General features: G+C 24.1%; 5 protein-coding genes across 5 annotated transcripts; 1 reads left to right on the top strand and 4 right to left on the bottom strand. All coding sequences in view use genetic code 6, as the record gives it.

Annotated features, from left to right (window-relative positions):
• Positions 1-1,099: 1,099 nt before the first annotated feature.
• TTHERM_01044750 (FAD-binding domain protein) lies at positions 1,100-4,242 on the top strand (the record flags this gene model as incomplete). The annotated part of the gene is made up of 2 exons (XM_001030648.3): positions 1,100-2,176; positions 2,581-4,242. 2 exons carry the CDS (start codon positions 1,100-1,102, stop codon positions 4,240-4,242), a joined length of 2,739 nt encoding a protein of 912 aa, XP_001030648.1.
• Positions 4,243-5,133: 891 nt separating this feature from the next.
• Positions 5,134-9,825, bottom strand: TTHERM_01044740 (kinase domain protein; the record flags this gene model as incomplete). The annotated part of the gene is made up of 3 exons (XM_001030647.1): positions 5,134-7,820; positions 7,876-7,935; positions 7,986-9,825. 3 exons carry the CDS (start codon positions 9,823-9,825, stop codon positions 5,134-5,136), a joined length of 4,587 nt encoding a protein of 1,528 aa, XP_001030647.1.
• A 921-nt stretch (positions 9,826-10,746) lies between these two features.
• Positions 10,747-12,419, bottom strand: TTHERM_01044730 (membrane-bound O-acyltransferase family MBOAT protein; the record flags this gene model as incomplete). Its single annotated transcript, XM_001030646.2, has 4 exons — positions 10,747-11,167; positions 11,232-11,423; positions 11,482-11,888; positions 11,952-12,419. 4 exons carry the CDS (start codon positions 12,417-12,419, stop codon positions 10,747-10,749), a joined length of 1,488 nt encoding a protein of 495 aa, XP_001030646.2.
• Positions 12,420-13,898: 1,479 nt separating this feature from the next.
• TTHERM_01044720 (MORN motif protein) lies at positions 13,899-17,565 on the bottom strand (the record flags this gene model as incomplete). Its single annotated transcript, XM_001030645.2, has 8 exons — positions 13,899-14,094; positions 14,154-14,291; positions 14,345-14,401; positions 14,453-14,731; positions 14,785-15,862; positions 15,916-16,238; positions 16,692-17,337; positions 17,391-17,565. 8 exons carry the CDS (start codon positions 17,563-17,565, stop codon positions 13,899-13,901), a joined length of 2,892 nt encoding a protein of 963 aa, XP_001030645.2.
• Positions 17,566-18,384: 819 nt separating this feature from the next.
• On the bottom strand, positions 18,385-22,595 carry TTHERM_01044710 (hypothetical protein; the record flags this gene model as incomplete). The annotated part of the gene is made up of 9 exons (XM_001030644.2): positions 22,341-22,595; positions 20,961-22,269; positions 20,663-20,904; positions 20,001-20,609; positions 19,346-19,926; positions 19,028-19,297; positions 18,846-18,961; positions 18,720-18,794; positions 18,385-18,671 (listed from the first exon to the last, which is right to left on the bottom strand). The coding sequence occupies exons 1-9, from the start codon at positions 22,500-22,502 to the stop codon at positions 18,385-18,387; spliced, it is 3,651 nt and encodes a 1,216-aa protein (XP_001030644.2). The 5' UTR covers positions 22,503-22,595.
• Between the last annotated feature and the right edge of the window lie 147 nt (positions 22,596-22,742).

Genomic DNA, 22,742 nt, shown 5'->3' with positions numbered 1-22,742 from the left:
TTTAATTTATTGCTTCTCAAGTCAACAAAACTAATTAATCTTAGTAAATGAATTAATTATTTCTAATTCTAAATACAATTTACTCATTCTTTGTTAATTTACACAGTTTATGTTTTATAAATTATTTAACGCACATAATTAATTGTATTATGGAAACCTGTTTCAACTCCTTCTTATATTTTATTTTAGTAAAAATAACAAAATAACAGAAAGAAAAATCGTTTATTTTAATTCAAATTTGTAAACTGATTCAAAAATTAAAAATGGCATGGTATATATATAAATGCTTCTCAATTTGTAAATAATTTATCAGCTTGATTGAAAATCGAAAGATGAGCTTATCCGATTTATTTCAGCTTAAAATATTTATTAACGTATGTTAGTTAGTGTATAATATCTTTTTACAATAAATGATTTTTTGTAGAATTAAAGTGAAGATAAAAATCAAAAAATTATTTAATTTATTTTAATAAATAAATGGTCTTAAATAAAGTAGTTAGTACGTACCTAACTATATTTAATATTTTAATTTTATCATTTTCATATCTAATTAAAAAATTAATAGTTTTAATATTTGAAGGAATAAAATAGAAGCAGAACTAAAATACATTTATTATAAAAGCTGGATTAATTATATATAAACAATTAAAACAGGTATGGATGGATGGGTGAATGAATGAATAGTGAATTTAGATTTAATTAACTTTTTGAGAACAATTTTGTGTATTGTTAGCATTTTAATGAATTCTTTAAACTTTAACTTTCGATTTAACAATAATAATTTGACAATAAATTGATATAAGCAAATGTACTGAAAGATGTATTTTATTAAATGGAAAAAAAATGCACCTATTAAAACTTTATATTTCGTTTGGAATAAAAGTTGCCAATTACTAAAACAAATTTTCAGTAAAGACTTTTGCTATTAAATTTTATACATACAATCAATCGATTTCAATTAATAAAGAATAATAGGTTTAAAAATAATTAGCTGCAATTACTGTGATTTTAAAATTGTTAAATAGATCCAAACTATAAAAATAAAATATATTTTATTGAACTATCATATTATAGAAAAACAGTTTCATTTGAATAAAGTATGGGATCATGCCAAAGTTAGTGCAACTCGTTTACAAATAATTAAATAGTTGAAGAAGAAGTGTAGTATGGAAAAAATTAAGCGATACCCAATGATGTATAATCTCCTGAACTAAATGAGTAGAAAAAAAAATCTATAGGGAATAATGTTTATACTTAGCAGCAATCTACTTAGAATACTTCAGCTTCAAATGTTAATGGTAAACTTAACAGCTCACAAAGCAAAACCTAAAATTCGACAAAAAAAGAATAAAATTATGAAAGCGTATAATGTCCAGTCAATCCATTAAATAATAGTAGAGGCAGTGAAATGAGAGGCAATGAGATAAAATGGAAAAACATTAAATAAAGAGCCGTTTTAAATATTTTTTATGGGACTACGCAAGGTACGACTAGTGAGTTAGCCACTTAATTTGCAAGTGAATGCGAATAAAATGGTTTTTATGTAAGAGTAATTCATATACAGACATTTGAGCCTAAAATGCTTAGAAATTGCAATTTAGTTATCTTTTTTTTAGCTAGCTATGGAATTATGGGTGGTCCTACAGATGATGCCCAGTAATTTTATTTGTGGCTAAATAATTTTGACAACTAGGGTAAACCTCTTTCCTCTTTAAATTATAGTATTTTTGGCTTATACAACTCTAAAATGAAGAAATTAACAGTTCAAACAAACGCAAATCATGATACTGAAGTAGATAGCACAAATAATATTGAACCCAGTAGCTATATAAATAATAATATGAATAGTTAGAGGTAAGATAATGAAGAAATTGAAGCAAATATGAATTAAAGCGTAAGGTTTTAAAAAGCCATGAATAAAAAATAAACTAAAATAAAATCAATGGGCTAGAGAATAGATATGCTATTCTAGGAAGTAGGCGCTAAGAGATTTTACAATTTTGTATAGGTAGATAGCTCTAAGGATGAACTTTTAAAAGAAAGTTTTAATTAGTTCAAAAATGGTATGATAACTCTCCTTACATAAAAATTTGAGTTTCAAGAAAAGCCAGAGGATGCTATATATAACGAAGCCCTACTTTATAATTTGAACATATATATTTGCTCTATAGATAAAGTAAAATAGAAATTTTATTTACACTAACCAAATTCAATATCACCAAAATTAACTAATAATTCTTCTAATTAATTATAAAATACATTTTTTACTCAAATTTATCTTTAATAATATTTTCTATTATCACACCCAAATATATATCTATTATTGTCAAAAAAAATAACTAAATTAAAATTCATTCATATCTTGATTTGACTGACTTACCTAAATTTAAAGATCTAAATAAATATCTTCTGTTTATGAACGTAGTCAGTAAAATCATCAAATTTGGTTTATAGAAAAATAGACAATAAAAATATCAATAAATTATTTCAAAATTTTATGAATTGTTAATTAAATAAAATTTAGCTTACAATTTATTAAAGTATCGTTTATAAATTTTATTTTAAACTAATAAAATATAGTTACCAAAAGGAGCAAATAACCGAAAGGAACTTGAATAAATGTTTAATATTAAAAACGTACAAAGCAGAGGTCAATATGTATTAAAAGATGAGCTATGGGACTATTTCAATTCAACAGATGTTCCCATTTTAAAAATGCAATATCTTGTATGTGATGGTATTAAGGATACAATTACTGTACATTCATACACTTAACAAAGTCAGAGTAATGTTATTGCGCATGCCTCTAGATAAGGAATTAGCTCTAAGCTATTCAATTAACAACACTAATACATGCTCATTGACCTTGATGTTTCCAAGTTACCATCTCCTCCTGGTAAACCTAAATTCGAAACAGGAGGATTAATTCAAATTTATCCTTAAAACGATGACGCTAGCATAAAAAGACTTTGCGAATTTTTAGGACTAAATGAAAATGCTGTCATTAGTTTATCAATCAAAGAATAAAGCTACAACCCATGCAATATCACTGTTTCTGAATTAAAATATCCTATCCCGTTCCCTATAACAGTGAAATAATATATGAAAGAATATCTTGATATTCATGGTAAACTTGACAAAAATTAAGTCTTTGAGTTAGCAAATTTTGCTAGCGATTAAGTTGACAAAGAAACACTAAATAATATCTGCAAATTTAGTGAAAGAGAAAGGTTCGATAAGGAAATATATGAGCAAGAATAACACTCGTTATTATCTCTCATTATTAATTATAACATCAAAGTTCCATTTCATATTCTCTTTGGACTTGGTAATTTAATAAAACCAAGAACTTTCATAATCAGTTCAAGCTTTTTACAAAATCCAAATATAATACAATTAACCGTAAGAATTCATCTACGTAACATTCCTAAACTTAATGACGAAATAACAGAGAATTTTTAGGCATCATCAAATAGATTAAGGAAATCAGAAGTATAGGAAGAGGAAATAGCAAAATCTAGACATAATTCATTAGCTAAAGTATCTAATCCTATGGAAACCAGAAGCCTTGGGTTGATTTCAAATTATTTTTTAGATCTTTATTAAGAAATTCAAAAATAAAAACCATAAGAAGTAAGAATTAAAAGCAGTCCAAACCCTTTTTAATTACCGCTAAACGAAATAAATATTCGTGTTGTACTAATATGTATTGATGAAGGTATAGGATTTTTTAGATCATACTTGTAAGAAATAAGATAAGTAAACAATTGCCATAATCATGAAATATATTTGTATTATGGATCTCGCTTACTTTAAAATAATGAGTATCTTTATCAAAATGAACTCTAAGAATTCGAGAAAGAAGGAATACTAAAAAAATTAGAAGTTGCTCTAACAACATCAAATAACATGGAAATTTCTTCTAGAGATAACAAAAGCGAAAAAATTTAATTAGAAAGTGTTTCTATCAGTAACATATCAACTAAAAATAATACTTCTTCAATTCAACTTCTCCTTGAAAGCTAGTTGGATCAATTTTCTTAACTAATAGAGCACATAGATGAAAAAGAATCAAATGTTAAAATATATATTTCAGGATCTTAGCTAATGAGCCAAGGAATATTAGGAGCAATAGCTAAATCATATTGCTAAAATAAAAAAGTGAGTTAATATGCTGCTTTCAACACAGTTCTAAATCTTGAAAATGATGGAAAAATAGTCAGAATTATATGGGAATCTTGATAAATATTTCTCAATCTCTCTAAAATCCAGCATACTTTTTAAAAATAAAAAAAACAACTCATTGTACCTAAATAAATTTTAATTTTCCTTCAATTCTAAACAATATCTTTAACTCTTCCTTTCAAAATACAACAAAAAAAAAAATAAAAAAATACCAGTAATAAAAATTGCTTACAATAAAAAATAAAATATTTATCTAAATTGACCATAATTATAATTTAGTTCTATTGTTAATATACTACTCACAATTCATTAATATATTTTATATTATTATTCTCAAATTTAATTTAGATAAATTTGTTTAAAAACCTATTAACACAATTTTAAACTGTGAATAAATAATTCGTGTTTCAGCTGTTTGTATTAAAAATTTATATAAAAATTCTTAAGAAAACACCTTGTTAATAATAAATAAATTAAAATTAATAATCAAAATTTATTTTTACAAATAAAACCTGGTGAAAAAAAATAAAATTTTTTTGAATTTACTTTTATAATCATTTAATATATTTTGAATAGTAAAATTTATAAATTAAGATTGAATATAATACTTTTTTTTAATTTTAAACTTAAAATATAATTTTCTAAAATTAAACTAAGTGTTGAAAAATTAATTTAAAAAGTATTTTTTACACAAAAGTAAATTATTTATTATTGATTTTAATTATAAAATAAACACTTTATTAATACAAAAGATAAGATTAATAATTAATTATATAACCATTTATATTTTCAATAAAATTACCATTTAAATTTATTATAAGTCACCTTAATATAATTATTTTGTTTGCACTATTAAATCTGTAAATGAGATTTATTTATTTTTAAAAATTTATTTTGTTTTAATTCATTCTAAATATTTGAACAAAATTATTTAAATTTATTGATTATTCAATGATTTATTTATTTTTATTGGTAAATATTAACTAAAATGTTTTATTTCCAATCCCCAACGATTTGAGTTTTTCCATCTGATAATGTGAAAGTACCCACTCCTTCAGCCATATCGTTCATAAAGTTACATTAAAACTTTGAAGAATTACTGAAATAAAAGGTTCCAAATCCAGTTTTTTCATCTATTTTAAATTCTCCGTCAAACTTTGTCCATTCTTCAGACATTTTATTAAAATCTTAAAAGTCTATTTCTTCTCCATAGCTTATAGGGATAGGCTTTTCATTATAAATAACTCCTCTTCCATCAAATTTATCATCTTTCCATTTACCTTCATACGCTAATTAGCCGGATGGGTAATAAAGTTTTCCATATCCGTTCATTTAACCTCTTTCCCATTCTCCTTCATAGCATGCACCATCAGCATAAACAAATTTGCCTAATCCCCATCTTAATGTTCCCCAATTTTCTCCTTCATAGTATGCACCATCTTCATATTTCTCATATACATACTCTTTTTGAATATTGGTAACACTACTGCATTTTTAAAACTTTTCTTCTTCCTTTTCTAAGTATTTTTTGGCTATTATCTTATTATTTTAAGGTGGAGAATGCTAAGATAGTAAGTTATTTTCTTGTATCTTAGATGAAGAAAGTTTTTCTTTTTTTTATGATTATATATTTGTATTATTTATCAAGTTTTAGCTGGCTTTTATTGGCGTAAAAGAAGTCAATAACACATTTGATGCATCTATTTAATATCCTTATGCACTCTAACAGGTCAATTTTTTAGCACTTATATTAGTCGTTTAGTTGAATTATGATTCTTTTAATTCTTAGACAGTTTCTAAATCAAATTTCTAAGCTCTTTATGAATTCAACTATAAAGAATTTAATTATTGTTTTTATGAAAATGCAACATTCTTTGTTTTTGGGGCATCTTTGTAACTTTAATTTTTAATAAGACTTGTACTTTCAGATTATGCTTCTTGTAATTAGAGTTAATCTAAGGAATTTTTATTAGAATTCTAATTGCTAGATATTTTTATTTCGCAATTATTTAATGTATTTAAAGTTAGCTCTGAGTCTAAGTAAGAATTTAAATGACCATTTAAATTTTAATTTATGCAATTATTTTAGTTTGTGTATTAAGTTTCATTTATATAACTGCTTTGAGTTCTCCTTTTACACCCATTTCTTGTAGAAGATGGAAGAGTACCAGTTGAATAAGTAAATAATTGCATTTAATTGTTGTAAATTTAAGAGTTACTTTTATTGTCGTTAAGCAAGCTACAATCTAAAATAGACTCTGTATTTTAACCTAATTAAATAGGATTTGTTAAAGGTATTTTCTATGCCTATTTTTCTTTGATTTAATCTATCTTTAATAGAGGCAATTTCTAATTTTGATAAAATTATAGTTCATACTCGACTTTTTTAATATTTTCAGATTTTTTTTCTCTTGGGGTTAAATAAGATGAAATACTGTTATTATTAAAAGATGTATTTGAAATATTTTAATTAGGTTTATTAATTTTATATTGCTAATCTAGAAGTCTTAATTCTGATTGGTCTTTCAAGCTCATATTTCTGCTTAATTTTTTTAATTTGACTGAGTTTTCATAAATTTTAGGATCAATTTTAGAAGAATTGTTAATATTTTCTGAATTATATTAGTTCGATAAATAAGTTTAAGTTGAAATCTATGGCGTGCATATTGTCTACTGAGTTCCATTTAGTTTATTTGTTTAATAACTTCTTATTGAGAGTTATGATTCACTTCCATGAAATGATTAATCAAAATTTTCAATATGAACTGATTGTAATCTCTATCCATCTTAATTATTATTGAAATTATTGTTACTATTTTTTTAAGATTAGCTTCTATGGCTTGGTAAGCTATCCTATAATTTCCATCCCTAATCTGTAGGTAAAGGAATATTATTAGTTAATAAATTTCTCTCATTTTTCACTTCTTTTTAGATATTAGAAGGGTCATTAAAATTACTTTACATGTATTAAATAAGTTGCTATCTTTAATTTTGTATAATTTAATTAGTTTGTCTAATAGCATTTTCAAGATTTTTACCAATTTCGTTATTGTTACTTGATATGTAACTTTTAAATTGTGATTTAATCTATGGAATGACTGTGGAAAAATTATTTTAAATAGTTTATTACTGCTGAATTACTGAGTTATTAGAATTGTAGTCAAATTTATCTGTGTCTTTAATTATAAGACTATCAAAATCCCTAGTTTCGTTTTATTAGTTGACCTTTTGAATAATAGAACTTCTCTTTTAAAAATTCTAATCTTCATTCTAGTTAAAAACTAATTTATTTGAACTTGTGGAATGAGAATCGTAATTTGAAAGAGGATATTTTTTCATAGAATCATAACAAAAATTTAGAGTATTGCCTTAATCTAAATTCTAAGATTAAATATATGTCGAATTAGATCTTCTGTGTTAGTAATTTATTAAATTTTTCTTATAATTATTATCTATCATATCATAAACTTCTTTGTTGTAAGTTTAAACTTGTGGAAACTATTTATCAAAGCTTTAATTCTGCTATTTGCTAATATTTTTTTCTGTTTAGTAAGAATCAAAAACAGGTTTTTACTTGATAAGCTCTTAATTATTTAAAATCTGCTTATTTTCTTATAGAATTACTCTGCTACTTCCTATTAAAATATTTTTTTATAAGACTTTAAGCTAAAATAGTATTTATAAAATTACCTTTTGCTCCTGATACGATGGAAGTGTTCAAAGAAGATAAATCATTTCTAGATGTTTTATCTATTTAAAATATAAAAAAATAAACATTAAAATTTATAATAATAGCTTACTTATTAATGATCCTATTGTAGTGTCATTCTCGTCCAGCTTTTATTTGTTTTCTTTATTAATTATATTGTTTAGCACTTTGGAGTTAGAAGCATATACTACTTTATTGCATTAATTTCTTTATGTTTAAGGTGCTATATTATTATTATTATAGCCATTTTATTATTTTTCGGGACAATTTTATAAAAATTATTAATCTTCATCTGCAACATCTAACTTCATTATTTCTTAGGTGTAATTTACTTCTTAAATAGGAGTTATACTTATGATTTCCTCCTTTTTTTCTTAATTTTTCATAATATTTTTATTAAAATTAGATTAAAATTAACATTCATTTTTATAAGTTGCTTCTACTTAGAAGCTAGCTTATTACTATTTTTATTAAATTTATTATAAGCAATCTAGTAGATTTTATCCTGAATTAGTTTTCTAACCATTATTAAAATCTTCTGAATAATTTGCCTATTCAGAGTTTAAAGTGTTAAGTTAAACACTTTTAGTCATATTAAATGAAGAAATAGCTTCTATCTCTTTATTCAATAATTATCTGTTTGTAGATGTATTATATTTCCCAATTCTTTAAAGCATAGCAGCCAGCTCTTTGAAATCAGGTCTTTTAGAGCATTCCAAAATAACCATGTTGCGGATAATATTCACTAAGCTCTCGCTATAAACACAGCTGAATGATACCGTTTGAATTACACTTTTTAATTTTTCTTAATTAAATTAACATTTATTTTGAGTGTTAACTAATCTATACTCAAAAATACCATCAAGAGAAACATTGAGTGAGTATTTTCTTAGAGATTTACTCATCACCTCTAAAATGACACAACCTAAAGTAAATACATCTGCCTTGTAAGGGTCAAGATAAGATTTATATTTATTTTAATTTATGTCTTCTATCATCTCAGGGGATAAGTAAAATCCTCTTATAAGTTAACTATATTTGCTATCTTTGAAGTTTGTTTTATTATAAAAAACATCTTAAAATATTCTTTCATACATGTTTTAAGATCTTACGAGCTCACTTTCAACAATTTTATACCATTTAAATTAAACTAAGCACTCACATATTTATTAAATACTTTATTATTATTATTATCTATGAAGACAATTGCTGCATGGCATAATGAAAATAGATCTACTTGTTAAATTGCTATGCGATTTTCCTTATTGTTAAAGGAATAAAAGGGCGCTTGTCAGCTGTTCAAGTAATTACCATATATCTTGCTCATTTAAAGAATTTTTTTCATCCAAAAAGTAATTTTACAGATTTAAATCAGAGTACTCAAGTGCATACAAAATTCTGAAGTTTTAATTGCAGATAAAGAAATCTAGCTCATCTTTAGCTTTAACAACTCTAACTACACTTATCAAATTAAGATGATAGTTATTAACAAGCTTTTGATTGCTATTTTTACCATTATTTTCCTCTCTTTTTGCTACTATATCGTAATAAGAAAGTGGATCATTTTAATAAACATTTGCAAGATTAGTTTTAGATTCGTTTATTTCCTCTTCATTGTTATAACAATTAAAATTATTGAGTAGATTCTACTAAATGTATCTCATATGTTCTCTACTCTAAACTGCCATCTCTTTAACGCATACTTTTAGTTTACTATTATTTTCCCTCATAATAATACAATCCCCTAGAAAAATATCATCGTCTCTTTCTATTATTGAATATTCTTCATAAAAGTTCTTCTCATCCTCTTCAGTTTTTAAACATTAATTTCTTTTTTGTCCATAAGGATTATGTTTTCTATCATGAAAAATGCTCAAAGATTTTTTGATTGTTTGAGCTGATTGCTACTGTTATGAAGAAATCTGCCCCATGACTTCTTTGAAATAAATCCTTTATTTTTTGTTTATTTATTAATTTCTTTGTTTGCTTATAAGTATGAAGTAAATAAATTATGCCAAATATTCTTAGTTAAATAATAAAGCTTCTTGATCTTTTTATCTATTTTGAATAAAAATTAAGTTTACGTTAAAATATATTTCAAATTCAATTTATAGATATTGCCTTAATAAAGCCTCTTAGTTAAATTATTTTGAAAAGGATTTTTACAATTTAATCGTTAAATCCATAATTTTAGTGGTAAAATTAGATCTATTCAATAACTAATCATTCTGAATCTAAAATATTCATAATTTTTGTTGCAAATTCTATTAATTATATCAATAAAAGTTTTAACTTACATTTTTTCAATTTCTTTAGGTTACACAATAATATCTTTTTAAAATTAAAGCTATTTTTTTCTTCTTTTAAAATTAAAATTAGATTTTAAAATTTATTCTTAAAGTAATTTTTAAAAAAATATCAAAATAATCTTGAAATTTTTATTTATTATATTTTATAGAATTTCTATTTTAACTTTGATTAAACAAAAAAAATTTAGTTTTACAAATTATTTATTTATTGAGTAATATAAACTATTTATTTTCTATATTTTTAATTTTAAAAAAACTTTTAATTTATACTTTTAAAATTATTAAATAATAAATATTTTGTAATATAAAAATTAAAATCTAAAAGAATTATAAAGCTTTAAAGTATATACATTTATTTTAAATGAATGTTGTTTATCTATTTTAAATTAAAAAAATATCTATATTATTAGATTTAAGGCATAATAATAATAATTATATGATTATTATTTATTACAAAAATAAAACACTTATTTATTTTTTGAAAATAAAATTAACAATTATACTTTAAAAATAATTAATTAATTATTTTTTTATATTATATTATCAATCTTTCTTTTTAGAGGGTGAGCTTGTTTCTTTTTATGAAATTGCAGATACTTCTTTTTTTTCTCTAGCAGAGCCCCACTTGGTAGTCAAGAAGAAAACATACAAGAAAACTTGAATAAAAGTTGGAATAAAGTACATGGACTTATAGAAATTTAAGGCTTTAGTCCAATCTAGCAAAACAACACCAATACCCATGTAACAGACAGCTGTATTTCCTAAGAACCAGAAAACAACATATCTTAAAGGTCCCTTAAGCCAGGAGAATTTAGATCTAGCACGGTAGAAGAATTTAGAAACATCATTCATAATAGCCCAGTGTAAAAATGTAAAGTAATAAATGGGATGAACTCCGTGCCAAAGAGCACTAATTACGAAAGTAATTAATAAACTTTTGTTTTGACCAAACTTAGGGAGTACTCTAATAATAATTTTAAAAAATAAAAATAAAAAATAAATAATTTTTGGTAATTAAAATTATTTACTTATCATAAACACAATCTTTCAACCAAACCTAAACAGAAGTATTCCACATTTCTGTTTTCAAACGAGGGTTAGGTTCAATTTCGAATCTGTCACCCATACATTAAATTTTATTGAAATCTTTACCACTATAAGTGATACCAGAAGCGTTCATACCTGCTTATGCTAATTTCCATGCTGTGAAATACTTAAAACTATTTTATACATTTTTTAATAATTTATTATATTTAAAATGTTAAATGTTTGATTTACCGTAAAACTACACCAAGGAGATTAATGCTTAAAACCTAAATAAAGAAATTTCCATTGATAAACCAGTCTTAATCAACAATTTCAATAGAGAAATGTGGATAAATTTTTTGCATACCAATAATATTTGCAATAGCTAATCCTAAATGCTTTAAAACAGCAATTGTTTTTTCCTTAAGAGGAATATTTGCATAGTGATCTCTTAATTGAATAAAGTCGCTGTAGATATTGAAATTGAAAGCTGGACCAATAATAGCAGAGGGGTAAAAGTAAACGTATCCTAAATATTCTAATAAATTGGGGATTTTTGAGATACGACCATCAGCTACGTAGGTAGAAAAATAAATATTCTTGCAAATAATTAACATGAGAGAGGTAGTGCCATCCATTTTCCATCCCATAGGGTCATACTATTATTAAAAAAAGTAAAAAAATTGATTAATTATTTAACCTATTCGATGATAAATATTTACTATAAAACGGTGAATATGGAGTGAAACTAGAACAGTAAAGGTCATTATGAAGACTGGAATAGGTGACTTCTTTTAAAGCATGCTAGTAAGGATATAAGTGCATATGGAAGTAGCTAAAGTTACATACATATTTTCTTTTATACACATGTAGGATAAGAAGAGTCCTGTTAACAAGGAGTACATATTTCTTAAAAAGTGATCTTTTAAAAAACCATGGATGAATCCTAAGGGAATACATGCTAACCATGTAAAAACAACTTTGATCAAATCATCTGCGATACCTACCTCAGCAGAAATCTTTTCGAAAATTGTATCTAAATAAGCAAAGATTAACATTTTTTTTCTCCGCTGCTTAAAAACAATCTATTTGTAAAAGATCTATTTAATTAAATAATATTATTGATTATTATCAAAAACAGATATTTTTTAAAGAGAGTTTTAATTAAATTTTAACAAGAGAAATTTCATCAAAACATTATAATAACAATTTCATTCATTCTATCCTTACTAGAAATCAGAAAATTTTGCAAAAACATAGTTTGTTTGTTTGTGTATTTATAAACAATTAAGGAGTATTTTTTTTATAGAAAGAATATTATTTATAATAAATAGAATTTATTATTTTTAAGAATTTTTATATTTAAAATTCAGCTCTCTTTTTTCTTATTTAAAAAGGGTAAGTGATAGTGAAATTATTTCTTGCTTTTTATTTTTATGGTTTGTATGAACAAGATATTTTAAATAAGGTTTTTGTAAATTAAATAAGGTCAAAATTCACTAATCTTAGATAAATTATTGTTAGTGGATGATTTATTTATTATATTTTGATAAATCCCAAAGATCTTTTACTTGTTTATTTTTTCCTATTTTTTATCAGACAATTTAAACAATCTCAATTTTCTTCACAAAAACTTTTTTAAAATTGTTATCCTTATTCAAATAAATGACGCATTGAAAAGCTTATCTTGTTATGAATGACATCATTTAAAAAAACCTAGTAGTAATTATTGAATATTAAAGTTAGCTTAATTTTTGAACTTATTTATATGTTTAGCCCTGCTATGCATGTTTCTATTTATTTTTACTTTTTTGTCTTAAGCAAAAATGAATATTAAAAATTAAATAATTTTTGGTTTTCAAAAGGATATTCAATTTTTTAATTGTTGTAATAACGATAAATGAAAATGATTCTAATAAGTATCTATGAAAAAGAAGAAGATCAGTACATTATAAAATTCTATGCCCTAAAGTAAGGCGTTTGCATTAAATAAATTAGCTAGGTTGTATTTTTTAAGTTTTTTTTTACTTAAACAAATATTCCTTATTAAAATATGTAAAGACTCGAATAATTGCACATTAGAATGACAAAGAATATCTGTAAATGATCTATAATTTCAATAATTAATTTTTTTTTATATAATTTATTTGCTTAATCAAGTATAAATAAATTGTCAACGAACAAAAAAAAGTGTAACAAAATAATAGACTGATAAATAGAGGATATAAGTTATTCAAGAAAGATTAATATGTTTACACTTTATACAAAAATAATTAATATTGGATTTAATTTATATAAGTATATATTATATATCTATATTAATTTGGATTTATTGATATTTTTTAAGTTTTATATGGTATTTAATAAAAATGATAACTTACTCTTCAAGGACTTACTTCATGAAGAATAACTATCTATTTATTTATTTATCTATCTATTAATATATTTATTTATCGATCTATCTATCTATCTATTTTATTTATTTTTGCTTTATATTTTTAGCTTGTACGAATGAACGAAGGATTTTTTAGTATTAAAAATATTCAGCTTAACTAATTTTTATATTAATAAGCTGACAAAATTTATTAAACGAAAATATTGTAAACACAATTATGTGAGATGCAATAAATAAAAGAAAAAAGCAAAGCAGCTCCGAAGATTTACAGATTTCAAATCTTAGCAACCAATTTATTATCATTCCACATTCCAGAGAAGGTTTGACCTGTTCTAGAAATGAAAATACCTTTACCATTCATTTTATCATTTCTCCAGTCTCCTTTGTAAGAGTCGCCTGTGGCCCATTTATAGTATCCCTTTCCGTGCTTTTTATCTTTTAGCCATTCTCCCTTATAATAGTCTCCGTTGCTATTTTTATTATAATTATTTTTTTCAATAATGAATTATAATTTTTATGATAAGCTTACCCATATTGCATTTAGCCTTGACCTTTTATCTGTCCCATACTCCATTATCCTTCATACAAAGAACCATCAGAAAAAGAAAAGACACCATATCCACTTTTTTTGTCAAACTTCCACTCTCCTTCATATTTATCACCATTACTAATTTATTAAAACAAAAATAATTAAAACTACTTAATTTAAACTTTTCTTACATATAAGTGTAAACTCCTCTTCCATGTCTTTACCCACTTTTAATTTCACCTTCATACCTAAATATTTTATTTGATTTAATCTATTTTTAATAAAATCTAAATTCTTACACATCATTGTTAGCATAAAGGAATTAACCATATCCTTATGGCTCATCTACTTTAAAAGTTCCTTAATACTTGGAATTTGCCATTTTGTGGATGTATATTCCTTCTCCTTCTTTGATACCACATGTGAAATTTCCTTCATAAATATCACCATTTTGGTATAACATTTTGCCATAACCATTAGGTTAGTTTGCTTTCCACTCTCCTTCAAACTTAGATCCATCAACAAATTATACTTCTCCTTTTCCATTTTTTTCACCAAAATACCATTATCCAATAAATCTTTTAATTAAATACAGATATTAAATAAGTATATTAATTGTCTAATTAGTTACATATCTCCATTTGAAAAAACATATGTGCCATGACCATGACGTTAACCATTTTAAAATTCACCTTCGTATCTTTCTCCGATGTTATTAAAGTAAAAATGTCCATACCCATTCTTCATGTCATCGTACCAGTCGCCTTCATATTAGTTTCCATTAGAGTAGAAATAAGTACCTTTACCACTTTTCTAACCCTCTTGGAGTTGCCCTTCATAACGCTCCCCAGAAGAGAACAAATAAACACCATTTCCATCAAATAAATTATTTTTCCAATCCCCAGCATAAACTTCCCCGAACTAAGATAAAGGAATAAGCTAGGTGTATATTTTATTACCGTCAAAATTTTTATAATAATATATACCTTTTCCTTATCTGACTTCTTATCCCAATTCATTAAATCCTATTTCTCCAATATAGACAGATCCATCTTGGTATTCTTTACGCACTACGTCAGTCTTTAAATTTAAATTATCATCTATTATCAAGCTTTTTTCTAATTCCTACAACATCTTCTCAAAGAATTCCTAGTTGTAAAGTTCTTAATTATACATTTTACTCTTGCTTTAGTTATTATAAGGAGATTAACGACTATAATTAGACTAATTATCAGTACGAAATCCATGACCATATTGGCTTTGGTAGATATTGCTGCCTGCTTAATTAGGATGAACAGAAACATTATTTATTCTACGTTGATAAGGACTATGACTTACAGGACTGTAACTGAATCTTTACTGACTTCCAGGAGTTAATTGATTGCTCGTTTTTTTCTGATGATTTAATCTACCAGGTGTGAAATAAGAAATTTGAGAACCGTTTCCATATTTACTGGCACCATTATAATTACTGATATTCTAGTTATGGGATACGCTTCTATCATGTCTACGATAAGGTAAATGATTATTTTCGCCATTTAAATTTCTTTTTGTAGAGAAAATTTCCTATCTAATTTCTTGAGCACGCTCTATTAAAGGCTTTTTCTCTAAATGATTTAACTAACTTTGAAGCTAAGGGCTAATTACTTTACTATTACTTCCGTTACCCTAATTAGAATAATTTGTTCCCCAATTACGGTCGTCAGCAGCTATATACATATATTTTTGTTATAATTGATGCATAAAATCGATATAAATTTACTTTTATAAAAGTTAATATGCTATAGTCTAAAAGAAATCATCTAGAATGTTGGACGCTTATGATTGTCATTATCTATCATCTAGTTAATTAAGTAATAAAACTCATGTGAATAATTATTCTTAACGAAGCTAAGCAATTTTGTTATAAATGCAGGATCTCTTAAGTTTTGTTTCATATTCATATCTAATGATTCATCTTTAAAATTAGCTAAAAATAAAACCATCTATCCAAAAGCGTATACATCAATCTTTTATGGGTCTAACCCTGTTGATGATCTAACTTTGCTATCTAATTTTTCTCTTATTTCTGGAGCCAAAAAGTAACTATTAAAATAAATAATAAATAAATAAATAAAATGTATTTCAAAAAACATTGTTTTTTATTTATTTATTCAAAAATAGAGCTTCTTTAAACAATATCTGATTGATAAATGCAATATGAATCTTAATGCTGATTATTTAAAATTATCTCTCTCTATTTGATCATTATTTTTTATCAAAAATATAAATAAAAGATTAATCTATTTTTAGTTAATTTCTATATTTGTTCATTTGATATTTTTTTCTTTCTTCATTTTTATCAGTAGAAGCTTAAAGAATTTGCTTTGCTAAATGCTAAATGCAATTTTCTTAAGTTTTAAATATCCTCTATTTTCAGAGCTTTAACTTTTATAAGTAATTAACCTATTTTATTCTAAGCATTTGCATTATTTAATTTGGTATATCACTCTATTAATCATGGTTAAAAAAGTTTTAATTGATAAATAATTGAATTACTTGCTTTAATTTTATTGAAAATCCATAACCTGTCTGAAAGCTGAGGTTGTATATTAAGAATATATTAATTTAAAATGATGTAATCCATCAGTCTCGCTTTTATAGCATATTATATTCTATAAAGAGACATCTGTATGAGCTTGTCCTATCAGTTCTAAAGTTGCGAAACTCTAAGTCATAGAAACAGACAATCGCTTTAATAATTCTTCAACTTTTTCTTCTCCTGAACGGGAAATGGTTGGCCAAAGTTATTCAATTGTATCTTTAAAATACTCGAAAACTAAGTATATCAAATTTTAATCTACACTTTAGTTTAATTTACGACCTGAAGAATTTAGTTCTGTAATACGATCCTCAGGAGGAACTTCAGTAAAGCCTAAAAACTAAAGGAAGTAAGGACACTAATTAAGTCTAATATTGATATCTTGAATAGTGGTTAAAAGTTCTTCAGTCTCTTGTAAAGAGTTGGTTTCCTAAGGCTTAATTAAGACTAATTGCCCAGTTTCTACATTTTTCATTACTTTATAATCTCCAAATGCTATACTTGTGCCATTCTCGATAAACTCGAAGTGGGTCTTGAATTTATCATAATCCACTTAGTATGGTCTTAATTATTCTATTTCCATATCTTGACAATAACCTATGTCTTATTAATATAAAAATTGGCTTCAGAATGTTTTTTTATCGCAGAAGGCTTACACTATTTTTATTCTCTTTGTAAAAGTTACTAGAGTGTTATTTTTTTATTTAATTTTATTGCTATCTTCTCTTGCCTAATATATTAATCTAAATCCACACAAAAAGATGTTTCAGATGCAAAAAATAAATTATATTTAATAAGCTATATTTTTCTTTTTATTTGAAAACTCTGCATACAAATATAAATACATACATGCCTACGAGCATTTATATGTGCATATATAATATTAAATGCTAGCTTGAATTTTCAATTTGATCTCTAAAATTTAAGTCATCATTTTTAAAAAAATAAATCAATCATTTTATTTGTTAGATATTTTTTCAAATATTTTCAAATAAAATCTCTAACTATCGGTAAAAAAAACATATACCTTTCATTTTGTTAATTATTCCTATAACTTCATAGATAAATTACATACTCATTATCAAAAGCAAATAAATTTATAATTTTTTACTGACTTTTTAATTTAAGATATTGCACTGGACATGCATTTTTTAATTTTTAAATTTCAAAATCAAATTTCAAAGCTAATCAGTAATCTGCAAAAACATCTATGAAGTGATAAGAAGATTATTGAATATAGACATCTCCATTTTAATTTAATTATCATAACCACAAAAATGAAGATAAAAATTTTAATAAACTTTAGTAAAAAAGAAAAGAGTTAAAATTATCTACATTAGATGAAATCTTAATTAATTAATTATATTTTGTAGGAATTTTATATTACCATTTTGGTTTATTTGATAAATAATTTTAACTCTGCATAGAACTTTCAAACATTAAATAACAATTAAAGAGAGAGTTACTATTACAGTCATAAGATAAAAATATTTCTACTTTCTGTTTTATATTTTTAAGAATATAAAACATATCATCTAAAACTACAAAAATTTAATTTAAAAATGACAATTCAAATACATAAAGCTCACTTAGAATTTTCTAAAATTGATAAAATGATAGAGTAGTATATTTATTTATTAATTGAAAATTTCAAGATTATTTATGGTTATTTTGTAAATCTATTCTCAAGGAAGAAAAATCGAATGTTAAATTTTAGTTTGTGTTTGGTTATTTTAAGTTTAACTTCCTTTTTTTCTATACGTTTTGATTAAAGTTTTATGTTATAGTGGGTGATTTGTTGTGAGTGTTATCTATAGAAGGTAAAAGCTGTATACTACCATCTTTAATCATAAAGTTTTTTTAATTTTATGAATTATTTTAATTTGTAGCAGGTAAAATTGATTTTGAGTGATTATTCCTCCTAAGTCTAACCATTTCTAATTTTATTAAAAATTATATTAAAATAGGAATGATTAATAATTTACCTGATTTTTCATTATTATTTATAGTTGATTATGACCTTTGTTAATTTTATGTCTATTTTTATTCTTTCATTGGAGCTTAACATAAAATTATTTTAATTTTCTATCAAAAAAAAAAAAAATTAATACTTTTATTTTATTGGGGAAAGAATATGGTCTGACGACCTTCGTTTTCTTCATTAAAATATCTTATAAATGACTCTTGTTTTTTACTCTTTTAATCTCCTTCCGTCTTAATAGCAGAACTATTTTATTTTATAAATAATGATAAACAAAAATTTCATTTATTACAATAATAAAATATTTATTACTTCTTTAAAGTTTAATAATAACTCCTAGAATTAGCCATAACTAAAGGGGAGTTACTTTTATTAGGATTTTAATTATTACTATTTAAGTTTACTGGAGTTTTAGAATAATTCCTATTTTGTGCATTTTCTCTTATAAATTCAGAATCTAGAATAACATTTATACCTCCAGAAATATTTTATTACATAATGTGTTATTTTAAATCTGTGTTTCCTTATTACAACATTTTTTAATTTAAAAACCCTGAATTATTCATCATTTATAGCTGTTGGCTAAAAAAATACACATTAATTATCTAAAACCCATTAAAATAACTTTACATATGTTGCTGCATATCTGATTTTTATCTATCTAATTAGGTGACCTCATTCGCTTGATTTTGAAGTTAATTATTTTAACCACTTTGATTTTAATTAAAAGAAGAAATGGTCTCTTACCATGTTTAGAAATCCTTTTTTTATTATTCTGCCTTCATTTTATCAAGCCTCTACTTTTTTTTACTTCCTTCATTCCACAATCTATTAAAAACACCTCTTTCAAATTGTGTCATTTAGATGATTGGTGATTGTGTATTTTAGATAAATGAATTGCTGTGATTAAGATTTTATTTTGGTGAATTAATTTTCACTTAATGATTTAAACTGCTTTTTTCAATAGTTCTGTGTTGTATTTTTTTTAATGCCAAATAATGTGTATCATCATCTTCATCATGACTCTAGCTGCCACTCCTTTGCAAATTTTAAGATGTTTATCTTATCATTTTGAATTATTCAGATTCCAAATCTATAATTTTTTTATTTTATTTTTTTTAGCTAGAAGTTTAGAGTATCTCTATTGTATTGCTTTCATTTAACTTTTCTGCAATTTAATTTTGGATTTTTTACTTTTAAATATTCTCAAGCTTTTTTTGGTTTTTAAAACAAAAAATAACTAAATAAATAATTGATAAATAAATTTCTTTTAAATAAATCTAACCTGAAGTTGCGTAAATTATTAATTCGAAACTTATAACTCATTGAATTCTCTATTCAAAGACATTATTTCTTTTTCAAGTTTATCTAAGGACTAATTAATACCCTTAACATCAGTTTACACATCTATTTCCTTTATTTATTTCAATGAATTACTTAAGTATCCTTTGTTTTATTTAACCAAGCTAGACATAGCTTAAGCTGCACTGTCTATTTAATATTATATCAGAACCTAATCGTCTTCTGCAGAATAACGAATATCTTTTAAAAATTACTTTACTCTTCCTTTTGTTTCTTCACTTTAGAAGGATGCTTCATTGATCTAAAGATTATATTCATACTTCACCACTTTGCAGATTTCCTTGAAGGCTAGCTTTAAAAGTGATACTTTCCCATCTAATATGATTTTTTATTGTAAAATTTTAAACCTATCTGAAGCAATTTGCTTATTTTGTTCATATAAATATTAAATTTTTTTTTAAAGAACTTAAATTATTTCATTTTGTTCCATAATTTAAAGTTCTTTCTTTTCTAGCTCTTATTCATAACTCCACTCATATCTAAAAATGGTATTCTATTAAGTAGTATTTACTTACTATTCTTCGTTTGCATCCTATATTTTTTATTTGTTAAACATTTTTTATTTTTATTAAATATAAAATTTACTTTGATATTTTCATAAACCTCTTCAATTGAACTTGGAATATTTCTCTTGAGCTTATTTTAAAAATTTAAAAGATTCACTAGCTTTTCTTTAGATATTTGTTTATTCATCAAAATCTAAACACAAAATCTCCATTTTTAGAATGCTAATTTTCTTTCAAGAGCTTACAATCTCCTTGCAGAAGTATCATCAAATTTAAATTATTCATACAACTGCATCCTCTTTTGGTCAAACTCTTCAAATACTGATTTTTATTCAAAAATTGCAATTAATTTATCAGAAAATTTAATTAAATTTTACATCTTTGCTCAATTTATTATGTTATGGCTTCTTCTTTTCTTCTTAAAGCATCTGTAATACATTTTTCTATGCTTTAATCTACCTCCAAGCATTTTTATAAACTTTCCGATATATTATTTTCTGCTGCTTGTACCATAGCCTTGTAGTTTTAGCTCAGCTCATCATATTATTTTTAAAGAATATTTTAAAATAAAATAAACTATCTCTTTGAAGCTTTTGTCTTTGATAAGAACGCATCTATTTCAGTATATTTAATACCATATTGAGGTTTTTAGTTCTCGATTAAGTTGAATAAAAAATCAAGACCTTTTATATCTTAAATAGCTTTCCATAATAGATAATCGTTTGGCTATTATTAAAATGCTGTTTTTAAGTGTTATTAATAGTTATTTTATTCTAAAAATGTATTTAAACATTTTGTAAGCTTATCTAACTCGTTAGTAGCTGTTTTATATTTTATGTAAATTTCCTATAATTTCTTTTAACATTGTCTTTTCATATCATCAATCTTGTCATTAAGTAAAATTCTTAATTTTTCATCAAGTATTTAAGTAGAATCAAAATATTTAACTTCAAAAAAGTCCTCGCTATTTAATTTAAAATGACCCAAAGCTAAATCTTTGAAATGATTGACATCCCTAATATATCCAGTAGTAACATCGAGGAGTTATTGATGCATATCATAAAGTTTTTTGTTGGCAAAACTGAGCTCTTTCTACAGATTTTTAATTTAAGTAGCTTAACTCTCATCAAAAAGAGTAACTTTTTACTTTACAATATAAATCTTTTCATTGCTTTTATTTTCATTTGCTTAATTTTTTTAATTTAGTTAGGAGATCTATGAGTTATTTAGCTATGATTTGATGCTTAATTGAGTAGCATCTGGTTAAAATGAAAAGGATTCATCATTAATCAGAATAGATGATCGTCTAGAAGTTGACTCAGAATAAAATCCTTCTTCAGGCTATTAGTTTTCATTTTTAATTAACTATCTTTGCTGCTGTTACACTTCATTTACATTTGTAGATTAATCATTTTTGAATTTATCAGTACCATAAAGAGTTTGATTTTAGCTTTGCTGTTAATTAACATAATCTAAAACCTTTTTTGACTTTAAAAATTCTTTCAAATCTATAGTTGCTGCTTCATAAGCGCATTTTATCAAATTATTTTCCTCATTCTATTATTTTTATTCTTCTAATTGTTTTGATTACTGCTATTACTACATCATTTTGACATTTTTGAAAAGATATTTCCAAATCTATCCAACGAATTTGAAGCTTTGTATCTCAAGAGATTTGCTCACGTTCTATTTTATTTATACAAAAAATAATTTTTAAATGAGATCAAATATATTTTTAAGTTTCTTTAATATTTTACTTTGATGGATTCATTTATAAAAACTTTGTATTTATCATCAAATCTTTTTGAGAATTAACCAAGATGTTTTAGTATTTCTATGTTTTGCTTTTGAAGAATATCAGATATTTCAAGGAGATTAAGCTATATAAGGTCATTTACTTCAGTTTCATCATCTCCCATTATCAGTTTTTTAAATGAAAAAGCTTAATATTATTCAAAACAAACGAATACACTTACAAAATAATTTGTTTAGACTTGTGGTTTATATTTACTTTACTGAATTATGTTTGATTAAAATTGCTTGAAAAATACATAGAAAAAAGAAATGCTTGGAAGTTAAATATTAACCATATATTTATTTATTTGGTCTACATAATCATTATTTAAAAAAATTCCAAAATATAAACAGTTAAGGATAAT

This window comes from Tetrahymena thermophila, assembly GCF_000189635.1.
Source record: "Tetrahymena thermophila SB210 genomic scaffold scf_8254468, whole genome shotgun sequence".
Taxonomy (NCBI): Eukaryota; Ciliophora; class Oligohymenophorea; order Hymenostomatida; family Tetrahymenidae; genus Tetrahymena; species Tetrahymena thermophila.
Note: the sequence above shows the minus strand (reverse complement) of the source record. Positions and strands in the feature narration are given on the sequence as shown.